Source organism: Aotus nancymaae, unplaced genomic scaffold, assembly GCF_030222135.1.
Source record: "Aotus nancymaae isolate 86718 unplaced genomic scaffold, 86718_ANA_hifiasm-v0.15.2.pri h1tg000011l, whole genome shotgun sequence".
NCBI lineage: Eukaryota > Metazoa > Chordata > Mammalia > Primates > Aotidae > Aotus > Aotus nancymaae.
This window is the reverse complement of record NW_026988422.1, coordinates 41,860,746-41,887,029: the sequence shown is the minus strand read 5'-3', so window position 1 is coordinate 41,887,029 and position 26,284 is coordinate 41,860,746. Positions and strand designations below refer to the sequence as shown.

Below are 26,284 nucleotides of genomic sequence, written 5' to 3'. Positions count from 1 at the left end.
TAGTCCTGGACACAACACTCCAATGGAAAGTGGACAAAAACACCTATTAAAGATTTGTTTTACACCTTCTTTGTGCCAAGCACTGTACATAAATAGAAAATATACACACATGCAAATGGGTAATAGTCATGGGAAATGTTCAGCCTTATGAGGGCTCTACAGAGAAACAACCAATAGGATATAGATATATGAGAGGGGGATATATTGGGGAAATAGGCTCACATGATAATCCCATGATAGACTCTGCAAGGTGGAGAACCAGAGAAGCTGGCAGCATGGCTCATCCAAGTCTGAAAGCCTTAGAATCAGGGAAGCCAGTGCAGTAACTCTCAATCTGATCCTGAAGACCTGAAAACGTAGGGAGCCTCTGGTGTAAGTCCCAGTGTCCAAAGCCCAGAGAACCCAGAGTCCTGATGTCCAGGGGCAGGAGAAGAAAGATGTCCCTGCTCTAGAAGAGAGGGATTTGCCTTTCCTCTGCTTTTTTGTTCTATGTGCGCCCCATACCTTAATCCAGTCAAGTTGACACCTAAAATTAACCATCACATCAACCTCATTAATAAACAAACACAAAATAAAACGAGATTCCTAGCATTTCCTGTCATGCTTGGTGAAATTTGTTTTCACATAACAATTGCCAGAGTTGGCTAAGCTATAATAAAATGAAACATTGTAGTTAGCTTCAAGACTCGTGTGTGTGCCCTCTGCATATGTGGCATGAAGCATGGCTCCAGCCGGGAGTTGGGGGGCCCTCTGTCTTGGAAGAGGTGGTCCTAGGGCTGTCCCTTTACCTCCAGTGACACCTGCCCCTGGTGGGCCTCATCCATCATCCAGACCTCAAAGTTGACCTCAAGGAGAATGATCTGAACAAAATGCTGTTCCACCATAACCCCAACTTCATGGCCAATGAGCCCCTCAAGGATTGGCACGGTGGGAGCTGAGGGCCAGGAGCAGTGAGGACCTGGCTGGCTGAACCACACCTAGAGAGATCAATGAGTGAGGCTCAGCCTGGACAAGCATCTGCGAGCAAGTTATAGAGGCGGCAATGGAAAACGTTCCAAAACTATCAATAAACATTTTATATCCATGTCCTAAAACACGGGACTATATTTTCTTCCTATTTATAGAAAGTGATATTATAATATCATTATCACTCAAAAAGGCAAAGAATGCGTAGCTCTTACCAAAAAGACAATAGCAAGTGATAAGGATATAGAGAAATTGGAGTCATTCATTGCTGTTGGGAACATAAAGTAGTGCAGGTACTTTGGAAACAGTTTGGCAATTCCTCAAAAAGTTAATGGTTAATTTTGTCTACCTGGTTGGGCCACATAGTATGCAGATATTTGGTCAAACATTCTGGGTGTGTCTGTGAGGATGTTCTTGGACAGGATTAACATTTACATCTGTGGGCTGAGTAAAGTGGATTTCCCTCCCTAATACGAGCAGGCCTCATCCAATCAGTTGAAGGCCTGAACAGAACAAAAAGGCTGTCCTTCCCCTAGTAAGAGAGAATTCCTCCTACCTGACTGAGACTTGGCTTCTTCCTGCCTTTGGACTTGCACTGAAACAATGGCTCTTTCTGGATTTCAAGCCTGCTGGCCTCTGGACTAGAACTGCACCATCAGCTCTCCTGGATCTCCAACTCGCTCATTATAAGAAGTCTCTACTTCATATCTACATCCGGTTAGTTTTGTTTCTTTGGAGAACGCTAAGATAGTTTGTCATGTGACCCAATAATTCCACTCCTAGGTACATACCCAAGAGAAATGAAAAAAGAGCCACACATAAACCTGTACACAGGTCAGGTGTGGTGGCTCATGCCTGTAATCCTGGCACTCTGGGATACCGAGGTGGGTGGATCACCTGAGGTAAGGAGTTTGAGACCAGCCTGATCAACATGTGAAACCCCCTCTCTACTAAAAATACAAAAATTACCCAGGCGTGGTTGTGGATGCCTATAATCCCAACAACTCGGGAGGCTGAAGCAGGAGAATCACTTGAACCCAGGAGGCGGAGATTGCATTGAGCTGAGATCCCGCCACTGCACTCCATCCTCGGCGACAAAGTGAGACTCCATCTCAAAGACAGAAAGCACGGGTGTGGTGGCTCAGGCCTATAATCCTAGCACTTTGGGAGGCCAAGGCAGGTGGATCACGAGGTCAGGAAATCTTGGCCAATATGATGAAACCCCATCTCTACTAAAAATACAAAAATTAGCTAGGCTTGGTGGCACACGCCTGTTGTCCCAGCTACTCAGGAGGCTGAGGCAGAAGAATTACTTGAACCTGGGAGGCAGAGGTTTCAGGGAGCCGAGATCGGGCCACTGTACTCTAGCCTTCCAGCCTGGCGACAGATCAAGATTCCATCTCAAAAAAAAAAAAAAAAAAAAAAAAGAATTCAGACATAAACGACCACATCGTATGATTATGATGATTATGAAATGTGCTGAACAGGAAAATGTATAGAAACAGAAAATATATTCATGGTTACCTAGGGATGGGGGCCTCTGTGTGGTATCAGCTAGGGGGAATAGGATTTCTTTTTGGTCTGATGAAAGAAAATGTCCTAAAATTGATGATGATGATAGCTGCATATTTCTGTGAATAGACAGTAAACGCCATTGAATTGTACACTTTAATGAGTAAATTGTATGGTAGAGTAATTGCATTTCAATAAAGTTGCTAAGAAAAAGAAAATGCAGCCAAGAATGTAGTGAAAAAGTAGGCTGAGCAACATGGAATTGCTCTTTCACTATATGACTAGTTTACTTACAAATATGGCAGTTTCATATGTTTCAACCTATTGATGATTAAAACCAATAATGTTATGATTTTTGAGGCTTTTTTTTTTTTTTTTGAGACAGGGTCTGTCTCTGTCACCCAGGTTGGAGTACAGTGGTATGATTAGGGCTCACTGCAGCCTCAATTTTCAGGGTTCAGGTGATCCTCCTACCTCAGCTCCCCAAATAGGTGGGACTACAGGTGTGCACCATTACGCCCAGCTAATTTTTTTTTTTTTAACTTTAATAGAGACAGGGTCTTACTGTGTTGCCCAGGCTGGTCTCAACTCTCGAGCTCAAGCAATCGTTCCACCTTGCCCTCCCAAAGTGCTGAGATTACAGGCTTGAGCCACCATGCCTGGTCAAGGTATCTTTAAATTTTCTATTATTCTAAATATTCACCATTATCTTTGTTTATTCTTTTTCTTCAAGAGGGCTTCCCCAAATTGCATAAGTTTTAGGCCTCAAACACCCAGATCCCAGGGTGGGAATGAGAAGAGATGGAACCTTGTATGGGACAATTTGACAATGAGTATTCAGAATTTTTAAAACATCCATGCTGTTGATCCAGCCATTCTGTTTTCAGGGATCCCTACACAAGGGTGCCGGAGGGCAGGACCTTTCAACGTTAATGTGCCAACGGTCTTCTGGGACTCTTCTTAAAATGCAGGCTGATCCGATAGGACTAGGAGTCATGTACAGTAAGTTCCCAGGATGTCCAGTAAGTTCCCAGGTGGTGAGGAGGCTGCTGGTCTATAGGCCTTCTCTGAGTAGTCAGAGGACATTCTTTGATTATCTCCTCAGCATTTCCCCCCATCTCCCTGCATCATGCAACAGCCACCCTCACATGTCTTGCCACAGTTGCCTGCTCACAGACAGACAGGGAACCCAGACCCAAGCTAGTCAGGGCTAGGGGCTAGGTTTCCTCCCTCATACCTAGACTTTTTTTTTTTTTTTTTGCGATAGAGTTTTGCTCTTGTTGCCCAGGCTGGAGTACAATGGCACAATCTTGGCTCCCCTAACTTCCACCTCCCGGATTCAAGCAATTCTACTACCTCAGCCTCCTGAGTAGCTGGGACTACAGGCATGAGCCACCGCGCCTGGCCAATCAATTTGTGAGCAGGGCTGTGGTGTTTTCTTTTCTTTTCTTTTCTTTTTTTGAGACAGAGTCTCCCCCTGTCACCCAGGCTGGAGAGCAATGGTGCGATCTCGGTTCACTGCATCCTCTGCCTCCAGGGTTCACGTGATTCTCCTGCCTCAGCCTCCCATGTAGCTGGGATTACAGGCGTGCGCCAGCACATCTGTCTAATTTTTTGTATCTTTAGTAGAGACGGGTTTCACCATGTTGGCCAGGCTGGTCTCAAACTCCTGACCTTGTGATCCACCTGCCTCAGTCTCCCAAAGTGATGGGATTACAGGCGTGAGCCACCATGCCCAGCTATACCTAACTTTTCGTCAAGTGGCCCAGTCAGAGCAAAACAGAGGCCACTCCCATGGTCATGAACAGAAAAGTTTATCACCTAGGGGCTGCAGAGGAGCCTGCCTGAGGGTACCACTGCAAACAGAGAAGGACAAACCCTGAAGAACTGCAGGAAAATGGAGCAGGAGCCCTGACTAAGCCTTGCCCAAATCTCCCTTCCTCTGAACTGTTGAGTTTCACCACTGACTCCTGTTTGCTTCATGCTTCTTTGAACTCAGTTTTCTGTTACATGCAACTTGGATGAAAGGTCCATGACAGCATAATTGAACCTAGCAAAAAACTGAGACAACCCGAATGCCTCACAACAAAGGACTGGTTAAATAAATGTCTGTACATCTATATGATAGAATGACTAAGTGGCCATTAAAAATCATATTTTCAAGAATATTTGATATCATAGGGAAATGCTCAGAATATACTCTTAGGAGAAAAGTTGGGCACAAAGAGGGAGGACTAGAAGGAAGTCAACTTTCCTGGATGGTGGAATTATGAAAGATTTCTAAGTTCTTTTTTTATTGTCATTTTATTTCTGCATTTCTAGCATATCCTATTTCTCATATTCCTTTCAATTTCCAGTACATATGAACAGCCTATTCCAGGATACCCTTTATTTCATTTTAAAATTTCTCCACCCATAATGGATACCTCTTATTGTGATACAATCTACAGCTCAAGTTTTCTTTTATTTTGAGACGGGGGTATCACTCTGTCACCTAGCCTGAAGTGCAGTGACATGATCACAACTCACTGTAACCTTAGCCTCCCAGGCTCAAAATATCCTCCTACTTCAGCCTCTTGAGTAGTTGGAGCTACAAGGGTGCACCATCATACCTGGGTAATTTTTAAAACTTTTTTTTAGATGTGGGGTCTCACTATGTTGCCCAGGCTGCTCTTGAACTTGTGGGCTCAAGCAATCCTCCTGCCTCAGCCTCTCAAAGTGCTGGAACTACAGGTGTGAGCCACTGTGCCTGGCTCAGCTCAAGTGTTCTTTAAAAGCCCTGTCGGCTGGGTGCAGTGGCTCTCGCCTGTAATCCCAGCACTTTGGGAGGCCGAGGCGGGTGGATCGCCTGAGGTCAGGAGTTCAAGACCAGCTTGGTCAACATGGTGAAACCTCCTCTCTACTAAATATTTAAAAAGTAGCTGGGAGTGGTGGTGGGCACCTGTAATCTCAGCTACTCAGGAGGCTGAGGCAGGAGAATTGCTTGAACCCAGGAGGAGGAGGTTACAGTGAGCTGAGGTCGCACCATTGCACTCCAGCCTGGGTGACAGAGCAAGACTCCGTCTCAAAAAATATATGTATTAAAATAAATAAATAAATAAAAACCCTGTCGCTGAGCCAGGCACCGTGGCTCATCCCTGTAATTCCAGCTACTTGGGGGGCTAAGGAGGGAGCACCGCTTAAGGCTGGGAATTTGGTACCAGCCTGGACAACAATAGCAAGACCCTACAGCTAAACAAACAAAAAACACTTCTGTCACTGTCCTGCTTCCAAGTTCTTAGTGGTTTCCCGCTGGGCTCAACAAAGACCACAGAGCTAATGGGGTCCTCAGGCCTTGCAAACTTAGCCTGCAACACTGTTATCTAGCTCACATCACTTTTTGTTTTTCTTTTTGCTCCTGAAATGTGCCAGGCTCTCTGCTCCTTCAGGGATGTGATGTAAATGATTCAATTTTTAATTTTTTTTTTTTTTTGAGACAGGGTTTCACTCTGTCACCCAGGCTGGAGTACAGTGGTACCATCTTAGCTCACTGCAGCCTGGACCTCCCTGGCTCAAGTGATCCTCCCATCCTCAGACTCCTGAGTAATTGGGACTATAGGTGCATGCCACCACACCCAGCTGATTTTAATTTTTTTTAGAGATGGGGTTTTGCCATGTTGCCCAGCCTGGTCTTGAACTCCTGGACTCAAATGATTTTCCTGCCTCTGTCTCCCAAAGTACGGGAATTATAGGCGTGAGCCACCACACCTGACTGATTTTTAAATTCTATTTTTTTTTTTTTTTGAGACGGAGTTTCGCTCTTGTTACCCAGGCTGGAGTGCAATGGCGCGATCTCGGCTCACCGCAACCTCCGCCTCCTGGGTTCAAGCAATTCTCCTGCCTCAGCCTCCTGAGTAGCTGGGACTACAGACGTGCGCCACCATGCCCAGCTAATTTTTGTATTTTTAGTAGAGACGGGGTTTCACCATGTTGACCAGGATGGTCTCGATCTCTTGACCTCGTGATCCACCCATCTCGGCCTCCCAAAGTGCTGGGATTATAGGCGTGAGCCACCGTGCCCGGCCCTTAAATTCTTTATAACATTCTGTATTTTCCAAATTTGCTACTTGATCATGGGTTATTTTATAATCAGTGCTATTAGGAGAAAGTTTATATTTTAAGGGAAATTGAGAATAAACTCAATAGCAAGAAATAACTTCAATCAAAACTTTCTTTTTAAAAAAGAATTTTTTTTTGTAGAGTTAGGGTCTCACTATATTGCCCAAACTGGTCTCAAACTCACAGGCTCAAGCGATCCTCCTACCTTGGCCTCCCAAAGTACTAGGATTACAGGCATGAGACACCATGCCCAGCCCCAGTCAAAACTTTCTTACAGTGTGTCTCCCTATTTCAATTTGGTTCACGTGATAAAATAACATTGGCCAGGTGCAGCGCCTCACACCTGTAACCCTAGCAGTTTGGGAGGTTGAGGTGGGCTGATCACTTGAGGCCAGGAGTTCAAGACCAGCCTGGCCAACATGGCAAAACCTCGTCTACTAGAAATACAAAAAACAAACAAACAAAAAGATAAAGAAAAGAAAACAGGGCCGGCGCGGTGGCTCACTCCTGTAATCCCAGCACTTTGGGAGGCCGAGGCGGGTGGATCACGAGGTCAAGAGATCGAGACCATCCTGGTCAACACGGTGAAACCCCGTGTCTACTAAAAATACATAAAATTAGCTGGGCACGGTGGAGCATGCCTGTAATCCCAGCTACTTAGGAGGCTGAGGCAGGAGAATTGCCTGAACCCAGGAGGCGGAGGTTGCGGTGAGCCGAGATAGCGCCATTGCACTCCAGCTTGGGTAACGAGCGAAACTCCGTCTCAAAAAAAAAAAAAAAAAAAAGAAAGAAAGAAAGAAAGAAGGAAAAAACAATTAGCTGGGCGTCATGGTGCGCACCTGCAATCCCAGCTACTGGGGAGGCTGAGGCAAAAGAATCTCTTGAACCCAGGAGGCAGAGGTTGCAGTGAGCTGAGATCGTTTCACTGCACTCCAGCCTGGACCACAGAGAGAGACTCCATCTCAAAAAATAAAATAAAACTAGACATAAAAATAACATGGTAACACCCCCTGCCCCTGAATGTTTGCAAGGAGACTTTGGAGAAGTTGTACTTCAGACTAAGGAGTAACTCCAAAGGCTGCAATTTCAGGCGCCGTGGGGAAGTATTTTAAGGCAGGTATGTCTTTGTTATGTTTCAGATGCTGAGCTTTGATAGTCACTTGCACCGGTTTGTAAGGCTGATGTTTTGGTTTATCTGGGCATAGGGCCAGCTTTTCTCTCGGTAGAAAAGGGAGCCCCTCTTCACCGCTCAGCACCTAAATGAGTACTCTTTACCTCTGAGTGTTATTTCTGGCCCCTCTTTTTTTGTGCATAAAAGCCTTTATTTTTCAGATCTGCATTTTATTTTCTACTTATAAACCTGCACAGTTCAAAATTAAAAACATACAAAAGGGCATAAGAAGAAAAATTCTCTCTCCCATCCCATCCCCTGGAGTTCAATTCCCCTCCTGGGAGGCAAACTGTGTTGACAGTTTCTTGTAATTCCTTCCAGACAAATTTATATGCTTTTTAAAAAACAGGATCATACTCATGTTATATATCTAATTTTGTATGCTTTTTGTCCCACTTAACCCTACAGTAATAACACTAATAGAGAGTTATATAAAGAGAGTAAAATGTTTCTTAACATTAGCAAATACTCTTCATAAACATTCATAATGACTGCAAATATGCCATCCAAGGGAGATGAGCCATTTTATTGTTTACTGCTGGACAAATAGAGTTTCCCCCCCTTAAATCCTCTGATTCTGTCCAAAATGAAACTACATGGGTTCAACTAGAGACTGCAGTTTAGTTTAGACCAGGATCAGCCGTTTGCCCTCTTGGGACATAGGGCTCTGGGGTCAGGAGGAGGCCCAGGGCCAAGCCAAAAGGATGAGCGGGTGGTCCCTGGTCTACGTGGCCTGCAGGGGCTGGCTGTGTGGTCCAGGCCAGTAGAGGAGATATATTTAGCTGGATCAGATGCTGCTGGCTGTGTCATGACCCAGGAGAATTGTGCTTTTGGTAAACAAACCAGAATGGCCTGGCTGCAGCCAGCTCTCCTTCCTCCACCACCTCCTCAGCTCACTGAGCTGACAGGGGCTGTGAGAAGTGGAGGAGAGCATGACCAGGGAAAGGGCTCAGACACAGGGGCCCCTGCAAGGCACCTCGCCCAGGCAGAATTGGGAAGTGGCCTTGTCTCACTGCCCTTAGTTGTTTTTCCCTGTTTCAATCCTCCCTCTCCCATCGCAGCAGAGCCTGGACAGCCCAGGAGGCATTTCTTCTCCCTGCCTCCTCCTGATCTTCCCTCTCTCCCTCACCCCAGTCAACCTTATTTGCCTTGTTGAGTAAGTGGAGTTCGTTCAATTCATTTAGCCATTTATTTGTTGAGCAAAATTCTTTCAAAGGCCTAAGATAAGCCAGGTTCTGAGCTGGCCATCAAGAATACAACAGTAGGCTGGGTGCAATGGTTTACGCCTGTAATCCCAGCACTTTGGGAGGCCAAGGCGGGTGGATCACCTGAAGCCAGGAGTTTGAGACCAGCCTGGCCACCATGGTGAAACTCCATCTCTACAAAAAATCCAAAAGTAGCTGGGCATGGTGGTGTGCACCTGTAATCCCAGCTAGTTGGGAGGCTGAGGCAGGAGAATCGCTTGAACCTGGGAGGCGGAGGTTGCAGTGAGCCAAGATTGTGCCACTGCACTCCAGCCTGCATGGGCAACAGAGTGAGACATCGTCTCAAAAAAAAAAAAAAAAAAAAAAACAGTAACAGGAACGTGTGCCAGCTCCTGCCCTTTTGAAGCTTACACTCTAGTGAGATGAGAGATCATCCAATAACTAATTGGGTATTGCTGAAAAATAATGCTATCAAGAGAAAAAATAACCAGGCTGGGTGGGTGGCTCCTGCCTATAAACCCAGCATTTTGGGAGGCCAAGATGGGAGGATCATTTGAGCCCAGGATTTTGAGACCAGCCTAGGCAACATAAGGAGACCCTGCCACTAAGTAAATAAATAAATGAAAAGAAAAAATAACAATAATAACCAACATTCACATAGTACGTATATAAACAAACCAAAATTGCCTGGCTGCAGCCAGCCCTCCTTCCTCCGCTGTCTCCTCAGCTCGCTGACCTGGCAGCGGGTGTTAGAAGTGGAGGAAACATTCTGATTTGATGAGATATGCTTTCAGGTGAAAACACTCTATACACCCTAAGGCATGTGTATGGAGTGTTTTCACCTGAAAGCATATCTAATCCCAAGAATCTGAGAGGCAGTTTATGGTTATCGGTCCTGCTCTACAGGTGAGAAAATTGCAGCTCCAAGGGATTAAGTAACCTGGCCAAGGATTTACATCTGGTAAGTGGAGCCGCAGCTCTTGAACCCAGTTCCTCTGACTCCAAACCCGTGTGCTTCATGCAAAAGAGGAGTTATTGGAACTGAACAGGAACGAGTTTCCGGTCCAGCTCTTCATTTTGCATTTGAGGAGGCAGAGGTCTAGAGAGAGAGTAAACGTGCCTTGATTAAAACACACAGCTGAAAACAGAGACTGGAACCTCCAGACTCCCAGCCCGGGACTCTTTCTTTGCATCTAAACAGCAGTCTGATGCCCCGACCCAGGGAGCCAGCCCTGGTGCATGTGGAGTTGTGGGATGGTCATGGTGGGCCAGCCTCTTCCCCTCGGCTGCATCCCGAGCTAGCCCACCCTGCTCTGCATACTCCCTTTTCTGAGGTGACAGCCCAGAGCGCCCCTTGAGGTCCCCTCATCAGTGCCCGCCTCTTGCTGGGCGAGAGGCCTTTCATTCAACCAACACGACATAAATACCTGCTGTGTGCAGGCCCTGCTGGGATGCATCAGGACCTTGGTCCCTGCCCTCTTGGGCTCACAGCAGGAATGAGAAGGAATTGACGAGGACGTGGTACATTCATAGCTGCAAGAGAAACAGTACAGGTGGCAGAGACGCATGGCAGGGCCCCGAAGCCAGACCTAGGTGGTCAGGGGTAGGGAAGGCTCAGGGAAGGCTTCCCAGAGGAGGTCACATCTCAGCTGAGCCCTGAAGCCTGAGTGACAAATTAGCTAGGCTGGAGCTGGTAGGGAAGAGCTTTTTAGGATGAGGGAACAGAGGAGAGTACAATCCCCAAGGTGAGAAGGCCCCTGCCTGTGGCAGGGATGTCCCAGGTTTCTGTCCTACCAGCTCCTGTCTGTCAGTGCATAACATGCTGCTCAGGCTGCAGGTGGCCTGTGAGCAGGAACTGGGTCTCCCTCTGGAAACCCACATAGGCAAGGGCCTGCTCCTATGAAGGCATCCCACGTGGGCAGCTTGTCATCAGCTTTTGCCACCCATGGACTCCCCGTACCTCCTGCCAGAGCCCCTCCCCCTCTCATGCCACCCTCTTTGCCTGGCATGGGACATGACTGTGGCTGGGGGAAGCTGCAGGTGGATACGTTACTCACCTGAGTCTCCTTCCTATCCCAGTCACCAACACCATTAGGCTGTGCCCAGGAAAGCCAAGCTCCTTTCCTGTGGGGACAGGGAGAGAGGGTGGGTGTGGGGGTGCCACTCCATGAAAGACACGCAAATGCCCCTCTAGCTTAACACCTCAGGTGGGTGAACTAGCAAGAGGCAGCCCCTTCCCCTGGTAGGCATTCGGGGCCCTGGCCTCTCACAGACAGATTAAGGGAGATAGAAATGGACCCATCCAAAGCAGAGGTGGGAGCCAGCAGTGTGGTCTGCGCTGCTACAGTCAGGCACCTGCTGGGACCGCCATGCCTGACTGGTCTGCCCTTGCCCATGTGGCTTCCAGCCCCACATTCTTGAGCTTTGCATGGAAACCTTCAGATTGAATAATAGCCTGGGGAGGCAAGCTGGTGCTTACCCTTGAATATGATTGAGGTTTTTATGCGGTCTTTCCCTCCAAGTTGACATGTGATGTCACATTCAGGAGGGTCATTGCCCATAGGAACCATATTTCCCATAGGTCCTCTGAGCTGCTCCTGGGGCCCCAGAACTGTGCTCCATGCTGGGGTAAACTGTTCCTGCCCTTGGGGGTGTTTGAGTTAGTGGGGACAGACCTGCAAGTAGATCAAGCCAATAACACGTGCTGGGCACTGAACAGATCTGGGCAGAGGTGGCAGAGGTGGCACTGCGGAGGGCACCAGGTGGCAGGGCAGCGGCACGGTGAAGCCGGGGTGGGTCTTGAGGAGCGTGAGGATGGGCAAGGTGTGGTTGGAGGGGCATCTCAGTTGGCACAGCAGCAGGAGCAATGGCTGAGTGGCCACAGGTAGCCTGAGGCAGGAGGGGTCGCAGGCGGCTGGGGTCAGGGGAGAGCAGGGCTCAGGTTGTCTGTGTGGAGGGGACTGGCCAGACCTGCATTTTAAATTATGTGGAAAATGAATATTCAGGGCACAGAATGGGACGGTAGATGCATTTGGAGGTCATGACATTAGCCCAGGGAAAGAGTGGCGGCAGAGGAGGTGGAAGTAGAGCAGGCACCACAAATCCTTGGGGCAGGTGAGATTGGCAGGGTTATGAGGATTGAGGGAGGCCAGCCCCAGGTTCCTGGCTTGGCTGGGAGGTGAGTGTCAGGGCTGGGGTGAGCTTGTGGGCGTGGGCACCCCAGGGCTGAAGCTTCCTGTGGAGCGGATGGTCTAGGCAGAGGCCTGGCGAGGGGCAGGACCCAGGATGGAGCCAAAATAGGGACAGCAGTGCCAGGTGGAGGAACAGAGGCACAGGGGATGAGAGCCAGGAGTGCACAGCACAGAGTCCCAGGCGAAGGAGAAGTGGCAGGATCAGCCGGGGTTGGGGGTGAGGGTGGGGTGGGGCGGAAGATTGAGTTCCCTGGGGTAAAGATGGTGCCACCAGGAAGGGCTGGGGACCTGGCTGAGCCATCAGGGTGTGTCAACTTCTCCTCGTGCCCAAGGAAATGCCTGGGGCAAGGATGAGGCCGGGGCGGGCTGAGGACGAATGACAGGCCTGCTGGGGATACTCCACAGGCAGCAAGAGGAAGGACAGAGGACAGTGGCCCGCCCTGGCTGCCGCCTCGGGCTTTGTGCCCTGAGTGGAGCCCCTGCCTCTGGGCTGGCGGTGAAGGGTAGAGGACAGGCTTCTGCAGGCTTTGGCCAAGCCCGTCTGACAGTCACCAGCTCCACTAATAAAGCGACCCTGCTGTGTTCTAGATCTCCACAGCCACCGTGTAATTTAGTGTCCAAACTGGGACACTTTTGAGAGTCAAAGTCATAATTACTCTACAGCAACACAGTAAACTAGGGCTGACCTGGGCATGCTGGGGTCCACGGTTGCCCTACCCTCAGGGGTGTGGCAGGGCCCTCTGCTCACACTCTCTCCGGCCATTTGGGACACACCCTGTGACCACTGCCTCCCCTCTCCTGGCCACTGGAGTTGGACCAATGCCCTGGAGCATCCGATCCCTCTTCAGATCCAGGCCTGGGGAATGGGGGTCTCCCCGATTTGTGGTCCTTCTTCCCACACCTTCTGCTTCTCCAACTGTTTCCCTCTGCAAGGGCACGACAGCCCCCAGAGGAATCCTGTCCTTCCTGTAGCCCAGTGAGGGACAACCTGGAGATACTCCTGCCAGCCCTAGAAAGGAACACAAAGGCCAGACTGGTGTTTGCCACATGCTCCTGCACAGTCCCTGTCCCCTGCTGATTAGAGACCGCACCCTCTTGGCAAAATCCTGGGATCCCCAGTCTCCTCCCTCCTGCTTGCCTCGAATTCCAGCAGGCTTCCTGGAGGCCATTCCACCACCTTTCCAGCTCCTGCCTTTCCTCCAGGCCTCGCCAACACCTGCCTGGAACATCTTGACAGACTCCCACCATGTCTTGTGGTGGCAAACCATCTTTCTCTGGCTACAAGCACAAGCCTCTGGGCCTGAACAAGATGCTAGTCTACCTTAAAGCAGACAAAACAAACAAAAGAACAAAACAAACAAGAGACCCTTCAGTGGGAAGGAAAACATGAAAAAACACAAACATCACTACAGAAGTCAACTTCTCTACAAGAGAATGTTGAACACTTCCTCCACCATCTGACCCCAGAGCAGCTTCCTGCCTCCTCCCCAGCGTGTCAGCCACTCAGCGTGGCCCCTTCTCCTTTGCCAGAATGCCCCTCCTATCTGTGTATTTCTACTGCTTCTCTAAGGCCCAAGAGCCAGCCAGCCTTGCCCACACCTGAGCTCCCGTTACGCTTTGCAGTCCAGGTACAAGGGTGGTTGTGTTTTTCTGCTGCCCATGGCAGTTGGAGGCCAAGGGCCCTGGGCTGTTGTAGATTCAATAGAAAGCAATGAATCAACTGGTCCTTCCCACTAACTCCTGGCTCTCCAGGAGGACACCCTAGAGGCACGAATGGGATGATTCTGTAGTCCCTGCTAACTCTGAAATTCCCTAATGCTGCAGCTTAAGGTTGGGCACCTACACATCTCCCTGCTTTCAAGTCTTTCCCAACTAAAGAGGAAAAGAAACAAACAGAAAAGTTTTTTTTTTTAAGATGGGGTCTTGCTCTGTCTTCCAGAGTCCAATGGCACAATCTCGGCTCACTGCACCCTCTGCCTCCTGGGTTCAAGTGATTCTCCTGCCTCAGCCTCCCAAGTAGCTGGTACTACAGATGCGCACCACGACACCTGGCTAATTTTTGTATTTTTCAGTAGAGATGGGGTTTCACCATGTTATCCAGGCTGATCTTGAACTCCTGACCTCAAGTGATCCACCCACCTTGGCCTCCCAAAGTGCTGGGATTATAGGCATGAGCCACCGTGCCTGGCCAGAAAACATTTTTTTTAATGTTTCTACACCAGAAGTTTTCAAAGTATGGCCCAAGGATCTCTGGAGGTCCCCAAAAGTTTCTCAAGGGTCTGTGTTTGTCTTTTTTACTCTCATTTCCTCATGAGTGTTCAGTAGAATTTTTCAGAGCCTAAATGATATGTGAACTTGTAACAGATTAAATGCAGGAGTGGGTAAGAATCTGGCTTCTATTAAGTCAGACATTAAAAATATCAAACAATGCCATTCTTTTCACTAAGCTTGTTTGGCAAAATAAAATTATTTTTCTTTAAAAAATATGTCAGCATGTAACAGGTTTATGTTTATTATTATTATTAGAGATGTGTTCTTCCTATGTTACCCAGGCTAGATTTGAACTCCTAGGCTCAGGTGATCCTCCCTTAATCTCCCAAGTAGCTGGGACTGTTGGTGCACACCACTGTACCAGCTTTTTATTTTTTTATTTTTATTTTTAATTTGGCTAATGAATGTTTTAAACTTCTCAATTTCATTTTCTTTTCTTTTTTCTTTTAGAGGCGGGTTCTCACTATGTTGCCCAGGCTGGTCTGGAACTCCTGGGCTCAAGCAGTCCTCCCACCTCAGCCTCCCAAAGTGCTGGGATTACAGGCATGTACCACTACGTCTGGCTAATTTTTTGTCTTTTTAGTAGAGATGGGGATTAACCATGTTGGCCAGGCTGGTCTCTAATGCCTGGCCTCAAGTGATTCTCCTGCCTCAGCCTCCCAAAGTGCTGGGATTACAGGTGTGAGCCACCGCACCTGGCCTCTACTATAGTAAATGTTAATAACTATATCCCAGATAAACAAAAGCTCTTGGAGTCCTCCACAATTTTTCATTTGTGAAGGAGTCCTGAGACCCCTGCGCCCATGCCCTCAGTTATCCCTCTGTTTCTCTCTCTTCTTAGCAACCACGTTTCCTGAAAGCTGCTTCCCCCCCCGCCACTGGCTCCTCAGCCCTGCCCTGTGGCTTCCATACTGTTCCTGAAATTGCTCTCACTGAGGCCTCAGGGACCCCCAGCATTTCATCCAGTGGACGCTCTTCCAAGCTCTTTTCCCTTGACATCTCAGTGTGACCACGTTGTGCGCCTCCCGGAAACACCTTCCACCCTGGCGCTCCGCACACTGCCCTCTCCTGGTTCTCTGCCTACCTCTCCAGCGCTTGTTCCTGATGCCTTTTCTTGCTTTGCTCAGACCACCGGGGCTGGAATCCTCAGGGCCTAACTTTGCCATGTTCTCATCTCTCTCCCCTCCCAGGGCTTTAAGCCCTGTCTCTACATCTATGGTTCCCAAGGCTCTAACTCCAGCCCAAATTTCTCTCCTGACTCCCACACCAACATATCCAGTGGCCCTGAACATCCCTGTGGAAGTCGCCCCTCCCCACATAGGCACCACTAACTGAAACACAAGGCTATCTCCTCCCACCCCTTCCAGATCTGCCACTGCCCCAGGAGCCTTGGCCCTACTGTCTCTACCCTCCCTTCACTCTTTTTATCCAACCAGCCACCAAATGCTGTCAACCTTACCCCTAAACCATTCTGCAATCCCCCCCCCGTCCATTCCTGCTGGCACACCTCGGCTTGGGCCCCCTTCACCTTCCTCTGGCCTCTCTCCTCCAACCTGACTTTGGCTGGTGTTCCCTCTTAAGCACATCTCTGCCCTGCTCAGCATCTACCAGAGGCCTCCATTGACCCAGGAGGAATGCCACCCACAGCATGGCACAGCGCAGTTCCCCGGGCCGGCAGTCCTGCCACCTGTCTGGCTCATGTCCCCTACCCGGGGCCGCTCTGTTCCAGCTGGTCTGAACTTGCCTCCCCTCAGGCACATGCTGTTCCCTTACTCTCTGTTTCTCAGAGGCCCCTTCTCAGGTTCCCTCTCCCAAAAAGCCCGGAAGGCCTTCCCTGACTGCCCTGCTCAAGTCAGGAGCCCTTTCTGGGTGCTCAAAGCCCTCTTCTCCTCCCATTCCATGCTGAATTGTCACGCTGTTTCTAGACTCAAGTTCTTCGAGGAGGAGGAGTTCTTTTTTTTTTTTTTTTTTTTTTGAGACAGAGTCTTGTTCTGTCACCCAGGCTGGAGTGCCGTGGCACAATCTCGGCACACTGCAACCTCTGCCTCCTGGGTTCAAGTGATTCTTCTGCCTCACCCTCCTGAGTAGCTGCAATTTCAGACACGCACCACCATCCTTGGCTAATTTTTGTGTTTTTAGTAGAGATGGGATTTCACCATGTTGGCCAGACTGATCTCGAACTCCTGACCTCGTGATTTGCCTGCCTCAGGCTCCCAAAGTGCTGGGATTACAGGCATGAGCCACTGTGCCCAGCTGAGGAGGAGGAGTTCTTTACCACTGTATCCCCAGTGCCTGGAATGGTGTGTGGCACACAGTGGGAGCTTTAGGAAATACTTGCTGATTGAATGACTTGAAGGATGTGAGCCCCTCACTGTGCAGCTGACAAGTAGCCCTCCCCATCAGCAGCTCCCAGGATGGAGCAGGGCTCTGCTCTGGCTGTCTGGCAAGAGGCCCAGGAAGCACAGGAGGCAGCTGCCCAGGGCTCCCTGCCACCTGCTGCCTCCTGCTGTTGTGTTGCCCTCACCAGGCTCCCAGAAGAACCTGGCTGGGCTCCACACTCTTCCCATCAATGGCCAAGACACGAGGCCGCCGAGACATGAGCACACAGCCCAGCCATGGCACCCTCCCCAGGCATAATAGCTGTCCAACTTGATCAGAGTTGACCCCGCCAGGGACACCCAGACCAATCCAGGACATCAGCCACAAGAAGAGCAGCAACACATCCGACCCATCCCGCCCCATACATCATTCCACAGCATTGTCCCCTCAATAGAGAGTGAACTCGTGCCCAGAGGGCTGAAGGCTTGTCCTAAGATGACTGGACAATGAAGAGGAGGCTGGGTTGGACTCTGACGCCTTTTTTTTTTTTAATTTCTTTTTTTTTTTTGAGATGGAGTTTTGCTCTTGTTACCCAGACTGGAGTGCAATGGCACGATCTCGGCTCACCGCAACCTCTGCCTCCTGGGTTCAGGCAATTCTCCTGCCTCAGCCTCCTGAGTAGCTGGGATTACAGGCACGTGCCACCATGCCCAGCTAATTTTTTGTATTTTCAGTAGAGACGGGGTTTCACCATGTTGACCAGGATGGTCTCGATCTCTTGACCTCGTGATTCACCTGCCTTGGCCTCCCAAAGTGCTGGGATTACAGGCATGAGCCACCATGCCCGGCCTGCCTTATTTATTTATTTATTTTTTAATTTCCTTTGTATTTTTATAGAGATAGGGTCTCACTATGTTGTCCAGGCTGGTCTTGAATTCCTGGGCTCAAGCAATTCTCCCACCTTGGCCTCCCAAAGTGCTGGGATTATAAGGCATGAGCCACCATGCCCAGCCCTTGGCCTCAAGCTCTTCTGCTGCTAAAGCCTGTCATTTTGGCTCTTCCCCATTCTGCAAGTCCAGGGGTTGAGTAGCACTAAGAGGCCACTCCTCATGAGGAGCTCAGGGCCAGGCTGAGATCCTGGAGTTGTGATCTGTCCCCAAGGGCTAGGACAAGAAGAGCATCTGGGGACAGGCAGAGGGTAAACAGGCAGGAGCCTGGGGCCTGCACTCCAGTGTGGGTGAGCCAGGGCAGGTGACGGTTATGGGGAAGGCTCAGGCCACACCACAGCCCCAGTGCACCTGGACTCTGAAAGTAAAAGGGACACCAGGTCTTCCAGGCCTCAGGTCCCTGCTGTCAGCCTTGCCTTTGAAGTTGTCATTATCCTACCCTAACCTACATGCTCCTTTAGCAGGACACTAGGGGTCTAGCCTAGCTGTTAGGAAGAGGCAGCAGCTGGCCCTGCAGCTGGAGGAAGAGCTGGTCTGAGCTGCAAGCCTGCCAGCCTTCCTGGGGCAGCTGAGCAGGATGAAACAGAGTCTGGGTTGGTGGCAAGGACACTGCCCATAGGGCTGCCAAGTAGAGCATGAGCTGAATCCTGCACAGCTCAGGGGGCATTATTTGCATGCGTAAGGTATGAACTGTACCCATGAGAGTGATATAACCTGGTAATTCTGACTGCCCAGCTGCCCCTCCCTGGGAGAGAGGGAAGGAGAGGAAGAGGGAGCTCTTTCCCCTCTTAGGAACCTTCCAGGGCATCACCACCTCACTTGCCCCAAACTCCCATGTGAGAAAGAACCACATTCCAGCACAGCATAGATGAAGAGACAGTTTTATGGATAACAGTATGGGACAGACTGGGAAGGTGCCAGAGCCTGTAGTGATGAGCTTCCAGGAATAGACCAACACACAGGCAGGAGTGGCCCAGACAGACAATCAGATAGACAGACAGAGACAAGAAAACAACCAAATGGGTAAGAGGCCCAGGCCAGGCTCAGCAGCTGTGTCTAGTCGTCAGCCCCAGCTCTGCCCTGGGGAACCGGTGGAGAAGCAGGGCTGGCTGGGGCCTCAGTCCTTGCAGGTCCCCTTTTCCTCACTCCCTACTGTCCCTCATCCAGCATGCTGGGATCCTTGGCAGGAGGAATTCCCAGGGCTATGGATGGCTGGGCTGACTGGGCAGAGGATCTAGGCTCTTGGAGACTCCCTGGGGAGGTGGAGGACTGGGTGGTGTGGGGTTAGCAGCAGCACTGGGGGGAATCTGGTCAAGTTCCAGGGTGGGGCCACTGCTCAGCAGGACCCCTGTGTTCAGGGCAGGCCCCCCGCCTGCCCACACCAACATGGTGCAATAAATAAAGTTTCAAGTAGTAAGTCAGTGTCAAGCAGGAGAGCTGGAGGCTAGCAGACAGGCAGGAGCTGAGAAAGAGAAACCTCCAGCCACCCACCATGTCCACGCAGTGGGTTTTAGTGGTCGCAAGTCTGTCTTGTGCACTGGAGTGGGTGTCGGGCCCTGATGTCCACATGGGTACTCCCCACAGGGGCTCAGCCCCTCACACCAGTGCCAGAGCCTGCTCAGTGGGGCAGAAGCAGGGCAACATGGTGCCCACAGCATCCACGATGGCTGCCAGGTGCTCGTCCTGTGCTTGAGGCCCACAGAGCTGCATGAAGTCTGCCAGACGCAGCAAGTACTCAAGGTTGTGGCCAGAGAAGCCCCGGCAGGCCAGGATCTGTGTGGCGATGGCCTCTTCAGGTGCAGGGCCCAGGTAGCCAGGGTTCTGTGGGGTGGCCACATAGGCCAGTGCCTTCAGTGGTTGGTCAGGAGCATCTTGGGGATAGAAGGTGACCTCCTTGGTATCATAGCCACCAAGCACTGCCTCTCGCACATTCAGGTACTTCAGGGCCTTGCTTACCTGCTCCCCTTGCACCTGGTATGCCACGCCCCAAGTACAGCCCTGGGAAAAAACAAGGACACCCATGGTCAGTTGTCACAGCTCCTTGTTCCTCCCTCTTCTAGCATGTTACTCCCATCCCAGGATATGCTCTATAAGGGAGGCTGTGGCTGGCTATGAGCCATCTGGTGTCAGTACCTCAAGTCCTTGTTCCCCTTTTCTTAAGAAAAGTTGAAAGGCTGGGTGCAGTGGCTCACACTTGTAATCCCAACACTTTGGGAGGCCGAGGCAGGTGGATCACTTCAGGTCAGGTGTTCGAGACCAGCCTGGCCAACATGGTGAAACCCTGTCTCTATTAAAAATACAAAAACTATCCAGGCATGGTGGTGCATGCCTGTAATCCTAGCTACTTGGGAGGGTGAGGCAGGAGAATCGTTTGAACTCAGGAGGCAGAGGTTGCAGTGAGCTGAGATCACAAAACTGCACTTCAGCCTGGGTGATAAGGGCAAGACTCCATCTTTAAAAAAAAAAAAAAAAAAAGGAGCCGGGCGTGGTGGCTCACGCCTGTAATCCCAGCACTTTGGGAGGCTGAGGCAGGTGGATCACAAGGTCAAGAGGTCGAGACCATCCTGGTCAACATGGTGAAACCCCATCTCTACTAAAAATACAAAAAATTAGCTGGGCATGGTGGTGCGTGCCTGTAATCCCAGCTACTCAGGAGGCTGAGGCAGGAGAATTGCCTGAACCCAGGAGGCGGAGGTTGCGGTGAGCCGAGATTGCGCCATTGCACTCCAGCCTGGGTAACAAGAGCGAAACTCCGTCTCAAAAAATAATAATAATAAATAAAAAAGGGGCTGGGCGCAGTGGCTCACACCTGTAATCCAAGCACTTTGGAAGCCAAGGCGGGCGGATCACCTGAGGTCGGGAGTTCAAGACCAGCCTGACCAACATGGCGAAATCCCGTCTTTATAAAAAAAAAAAAAAAAGGAATAAAAAAAATTAAAAAGGAATAGTTAGGCCGGGCGTGGTGGCTCACGCCTATAATCCCAGCACTTTGGGAGGCCGAGGCGGGTGGATCACGAGATCAAGAGATCGAGACCATCCTGGTCAACAAAGTGAAACCCTGTCTCTACTAAAAATACAAAAATTGGCTGGGCATGGTGGCGCGTGCCTGTAGTCCCAGCTACTCGGGAGGCTGAGGCAGGAGAATTGCCTGAACTCGGGAGGCGGAGGTTGCGGTGAGCCGAGATCGCGCCATTGCACTCCAGCCTGGGTAACAAGAGCAAGACTCCTTCTCAAAAAAAAAAAAAAAGAATTGTTGAGGCTGGGCACGGTGGCTCACGCCTGTAATCCCAGCACTTCGGGAGGCTGAGGCAGGCAGATCACTTGAGGTGAGGAGTTTAAGACCAGCCTGGCCAATATGGTGAAACCCCATCTCTACTAAAAATACAAAAATTAGCTAAGTGTGGTGGTGCATGCCTATAATCCCAGCTACTTGGGACACTGAGGTGGGAGAATCGCTTGAACCTGGAAGGCTGAGGTTCCAGTGAGCCAAGATCGCACCAATGCACTCCAGCCTGGGCAACAGAGTGAGACTCTGTCTCAAAAAAAAAAAAAAAAAGAAAGAAAAGTTGACAAAGTGGTCTACTACCAGGGAGGACAGGATTCCTCCTCAAAGTGTGGTCCAGGATGCGGTGGCATTGCTTGTAAGCTTGTTAGAATGCTGCGTCTTAGGACCCACTCTCATGCTACTGAACTAAGTTCTGCATTCTAACAAGATCCTCGTGTGATTTGGTGAGAAGCACTGAACTAGACCATGTTTCTACTCTGCCAGAGAAGCATCCAACAGAGCTACCCTGCAGCCAAGAGCCTATGAGCTTTATCTGCCCGTCCCCCTTCACACTGGGCCAAGGTCCCCTTCATGGTTCAGGCACTTACCTCATGATCTTCAAGGAGCGTCACCACACGGCCAGGCTAGGGAGGGAAGAAAGATTTTGAAACAGACAAGTTAGAAATCAGCTCTGCCATCAGCAAGGAAACCTTTATCAATCCCGCTGGCTGGGCCTCAGAGAACCCCGCTCTGCACGCTGAGTCCCACTCATGCAGGGGAAGGTGGGGGACTGATGCACAGATGTAAGAGAAATAGTAAGATAGATGGCAGTGGTCCCAATTGGTGAGCAACACAGGAATCCACAGGTTCACAGACTCCAGCCATCACAGTGATGCACTGGGCAAATACATTTAAGCCACAAACCCCAGACACAGGGTCACACATTTCCTTCCACTGGCCCAGAAAGCCCAGGATATTCCAGGGCACTGGCACCCAGTATCTCGCCCCCAACCCCCTCACTCCCCTGGGCACGGTGGGATGCTCACCATCTTGTCGCTGCCCCGATGGAAGGTGTCTCCCTGCCAGAAACGGCGGCTGTAGCCGCGCACGAAGCCCACACGGCTGTCGCTGTAGGCGAAGTCGGGCCTCCACACCAGAGAGCCGTACCCAAAAATCCACAGAGCTTGGGGGTCGCCGTCGTTTCGGGGGAACTGAGCGGACGGCGTAGGGGATTGCGAGGCGGGCTGGGTATTCGGGGCTGCAGACTCCTGCTTCATGGTGCCGGGCGCAGGGATAGGCCCAGGCGGCCTCCGGGGCTGGTCTCCGGCGTGGGCACGGAAAGACCGACGGACGCTCACACCTGGCCTGGCACCTCTTGGTCGCTCCAGCTGAGCGCCCCCCATGGAGGCGCCCTTTAAACCCTCTTGCCGGGAGACCACGCCCACCGCGGCCAGCTGCCGCGGTGATTGGGGCGGGGCAAATCTCCTTTTGGCCAATCACCTTCGGATTCTGCTTCCCACTTAACCGCGCTCCGGACCCAGCGCGCTCGCTGATTGGTTCTGCTCCACCTCTGTAGCAAACCTGGCATGAGTGATGCAACCGCAGGGGAGGTTTCTCCAGCGTCGGCATGCAGCAAGGGCGCCTCGGATTGCGTCAGGCAGCGAGAAGGGGGCACACGCCGGGCACAGGGCGGGCACCGGACGTCTCCCCAGCCGCCCCTTCATGGCCTAGGCCCCTTGGAGGTACGGCGAGCAAGTCCCAGGCGGTGTCTGTCTAGCCGTGCCGCTCGTGCACCTGGCCGAGTCTCTGCCAGCCCAGGCGGCTCGGACTCAGTCCCAGGTCGAGTCCGGGGCACGTCTAGAAGGAGCGCTCTGGGCGGCGTAAACTTCCGTCTCTGGGGCCCCTCCTGAGAGCATGCACTGCGGGAAAGCTGTCTGAGGCACCCTCCGCATTCCAGTCAGGTGCCTCACGCCGTTGGCTAGTGTGAGCGAATGGAGAAACCGGGTCATGGGGGCTGCAGAGGGTTCTGAAGAGGCTGCGGGGCTGAGTCAGGCCAGGCGCCCGGAGCTTGCAGGCCTCACGTGAGGGCTACGCCCGGGACTAGGTGTGGGACCCCTTGAGCCCAGGTAGGCTCGGGGAAGAGCCTGATAGAGCACTTGGAACGGCTGGCAGTCACTTTGGCTGTGGTGTCTGCACCTGTGGAGAGAGGCTGTAAAGATGCGAAAGCCAAACCAGTCTTTCCCCCAAGGCGATAGGTTTAGTTCTTCCTGGGCGTGAGATTTTGCAGCAGTGATTAATCCTTAGGCATTGAGGTTCCAGGACCTGCGGGCAAGGAAGGTCCAGTGAGGCCTCCACAGGGCTATGAGCAGCTACTGGTCTTCATCGGCTTCTGGCCTCCCAGCCGAGAGTCCACAGGCCGCCTGGGGTTGACGCCCTAAGCAGCAGCAAGGGACTGCCCTCTGGGGATGTCGCTAAATGTAAAAAGGAAACAGAGGCACCTGAAGGGCTTCTCCCCAAACTGGCCACTCGGAGATAGCTGGCAGGGGAAATGTGTAATATGGCGTCTCATTCGATTCTAATTCAATATTTAAACTAAACATTATCTGCACACTTCACATATTCATTCCAAAAGTGTCTCAGATATAAGTAGGAAAGTTGCACAACACTGTGTATAGTATGAAGCTATTTCTTTAAAAATAAAAAAACCACGGCCGGGCGCGGTGGCTCACGCCTGTAATCCCAGCACTTTGGGAGGCCGAGGCAGGTGGATCACGAGGTCAAGAGATCGAGGCCATCCTGGTTAACATGGTGAAACCCCATCTCTACTAAAAATACAAAAAATTAGCTGGGCATGGTGGCGCGTGCCTGTAATCCCAGCTACTCAGGAGGCTGAGGCAGGAGAATTGCTTGAACCCAGGAGGCGGAGGTTGCGGTGAGCCGAGATTGCGCCATTGCACTCCAGCCTGGGTAACAAGAGAGAAACTCCGTCTCAATCAATCAATCAATCAATAATAGCCACACATTGGTATCCATGTAAGAAATAATCTGGAAGAATATACCTAAACTGTTAGCAGAGGCTGGCGCCAGAGGAGGACTTTCAGTATCAAACTCCGGCATTAATAAAGAAGTCTAGATTTTTACAAGGAGCATGAATTACTTTTCCAATCAGAAAAAAAAAAAAAAATACTGGCAAAATGGTCCTTTCTGGTTGTTCCTTTCTTTTTCGCTTTCTCTCCATTCCCCACATTCACTCTCCCTTCTTCTCTTCTATCCTGTCCCCTTTAGTTCTATATGAGCACTTTCTTGGTTGGTAGCTTCTTAGAAGAATGTCCTCTTCTCCACTCACCAACTGTGGGTAGTAGGGTAGGAAGTGGAAAACGTATCCACATATTGCTGAAGTATCTCAATTGGCACAAAGAAGCCTTTGAAAAAGCAGCTTGGTGATACAAATCAAGAATCATAAAATATCCCTGCCCTTTGACCCAATGCTCCTCCAGGAAATTATTCAAAATATGGGAAAAGCCATATGCCTGAAGATTTTCAATGCATTGTTACTTTTTTTTTTTTTGAGATTGAGTTTCACTCTTGTTACCCAGGCTGGAGCGTAATGGCGCAATCTCGGCTCACCGCAACCTCCGCCTCCTGGGTTCAGGCAATTCTCCTGCCTCAGCCTCCCGAGTAGCTGGGACTACAGGCGCGCGCCACCATGCCCAGCTAATTTTTGTATTTTTAGTAGAGACGGGGTTTCACCTTGTTGACCAGGACGGTCTCGATCTCTTGACCTCGTGATCCACCCGCCTCAGCCTCCCAAAGTGCTGGGATTATAGGCATGAGCCACCGCGCCCGGCCGCATTGTTACTTTTTTTTGGGATGGAGTCTCCCTCTGTTGCTCAGGCTAGAGTGCAGTGGTGTGATCTCGGCTCACTGAAAAGTCTGCCTCCCAGGTTCAAGTGATTTTCCTGCCTCAGCCACCCTAGTAGCTGGGATTACAGATGCCTGCCACCATACCCGGCTAATTTTTGTATTTTTAGTAGAGACGGGGTTTCACCATATTGGCCAGGCAGCTCTCCAACTCCTGACCTTGTGATCCGCCCACCTCGACCTCTCAAAGTGCTGGGATTACAGGCGTGAGCCACTGTGCCCAGCCATTACTTATTATATAGCAAAAACGAAGAAAAACTACTTAAATATCCAAAAATAGCTAAATGTTTAAGGAAATTATGGTCAATTCACCATTCACATGATGGAAAAATGCACACACACAAACACACACACCACAGAGGAAACAACCTAAATACCCAGCAATAGATAATTAGTTTCATAAATATGATATGGTCCATTAAATTTGTGCAGACATTAGAAACAATTATACACGTCAGGCCGGGTGCAGTGGCCGACGCCTGTAATCCTAGCATTATGGGAGGCCAAGGTGGGTAGATTACCTGAGCTCAGGAGTTTGAGACCAGCCTGGGCAACATGGTGAAACCCTGTGTCTACTTAAAATACAAAAACAATTAGCTGGGCCTGGTGGCAGGTGCCTGTAATCTCAGCTATGCAGGAGGCTGAAGCAGGAGAATTGCTTCAACCTGTGAGGTGGAGGTTGCGGTGAGCCGAGATCAAGCCACTGCCCTTCAGCTTGGGCAACAGAGCAAGATTCCATCTCGGAAAAGAAAAAGAAAAAGAAAAAAACAACAGCATAGTAAAAATGTGTATGATTGCATATTAAAGCAAAAATGCAAAATATAAATTTTCACATGTACTATGATTAAAACTTCAGTAACAACATACATGAGGAATAAAGATAGCGTGGCACCAGATACTAGTGTGCTGGCATTGTGAGCAGTTCTTTCCTCTATTTTCCAAGTTTTATGAAATGTAATTTTTTTTTTTTTTTTATATAACAGAAACAAGTTTTACAACACAATATTTTAATCTGATACATTCTTTTTTTTTTTTTTTTTAAAGAGAGAGAGAATAGGAAGGAGGAAAAAGGAAGAGAAAGAGAGAGAGAGAATGGGGAGGAGGGAGAAGGAAAAGAAAGAGGGAGAGAGAATGGGAGTATTGCTTTCTTGCCCAGGCTAGAATGCAATTTAGTAATGGGTATTGAAAACCTCTTTTATACTGATAATTATACTTAATGATGTAGTCAGGAAGGAATAAGGGAAGAAGATAACAAACAAACAGCCAACCAATATTTAATTTAAACCTATGAAATGCTATGCGATTACTGAGGAGTGATTTACTTCCAATTATATAGTCACCTTTGGAATAGGTGTGAGGTGGTAATGTATGTTTTGTGTATTTGAAGTGGAGAGTTCTATAAATGTTTATTAAGTTTA

General features: G+C 50.0%; 1 protein-coding gene and 1 long non-coding RNA gene across 2 annotated transcripts in view; one reads left to right on the top strand and one right to left on the bottom strand.

Moving 5' to 3' along the window:
• Nucleotides 1-18,545: 18,545 nt before the first annotated feature.
• Nucleotides 18,546-22,341, bottom strand: CHAC1 (ChaC glutathione specific gamma-glutamylcyclotransferase 1). Its single transcript, XM_012462467.3, has 3 exons — nucleotides 21,992-22,341; nucleotides 21,554-21,589; nucleotides 18,546-19,678 (listed from the first exon to the last, which is right to left on the bottom strand). The coding sequence occupies exons 1-3, from the start codon at nucleotides 22,220-22,222 to the stop codon at nucleotides 19,277-19,279; spliced, it is 669 nt and encodes a 222-aa protein (XP_012317890.2). The 5' UTR covers nucleotides 22,223-22,341; the 3' UTR covers nucleotides 18,546-19,276.
• Nucleotides 22,342-22,606: 265 nt separating this feature from the next.
• The window catches only part of LOC135274173 (uncharacterized), a 47,191-nt gene continuing 43,513 nt past the window's right edge, over nucleotides 22,607-26,284 (top strand). Inside the window, exon 1 of the long non-coding RNA XR_010341958.1 lies at nucleotides 22,607-22,687. This is a non-coding gene — a long non-coding RNA (uncharacterized LOC135274173). The remainder of the gene's footprint in view (nucleotides 22,688-26,284) is intronic.

Bases quoted from the DNA above. Each gene is read 5' to 3' on its own strand.
- CHAC1 (XM_012462467.3), bottom strand. From the start codon at position 22,222: ATGAAGCAGGAGTCTGCAGCCCCGAATACCCAGCCCGCCTCGCAATCC. The intron at 21,590-21,991 runs GTGAGCATCCCA...TTCCCTCCCTAG, and splicing joins ATCGGGGCAGCGACAAGATG to CCTGGCCGTGTGGTGACGCT. The intron at 19,679-21,553 runs GTAAGTGCCTGA...GTTTTTTCCCAG, and splicing joins CGCTCCTTGAAGATCATGAG to GGCTGTACTTGGGGCGTGGC.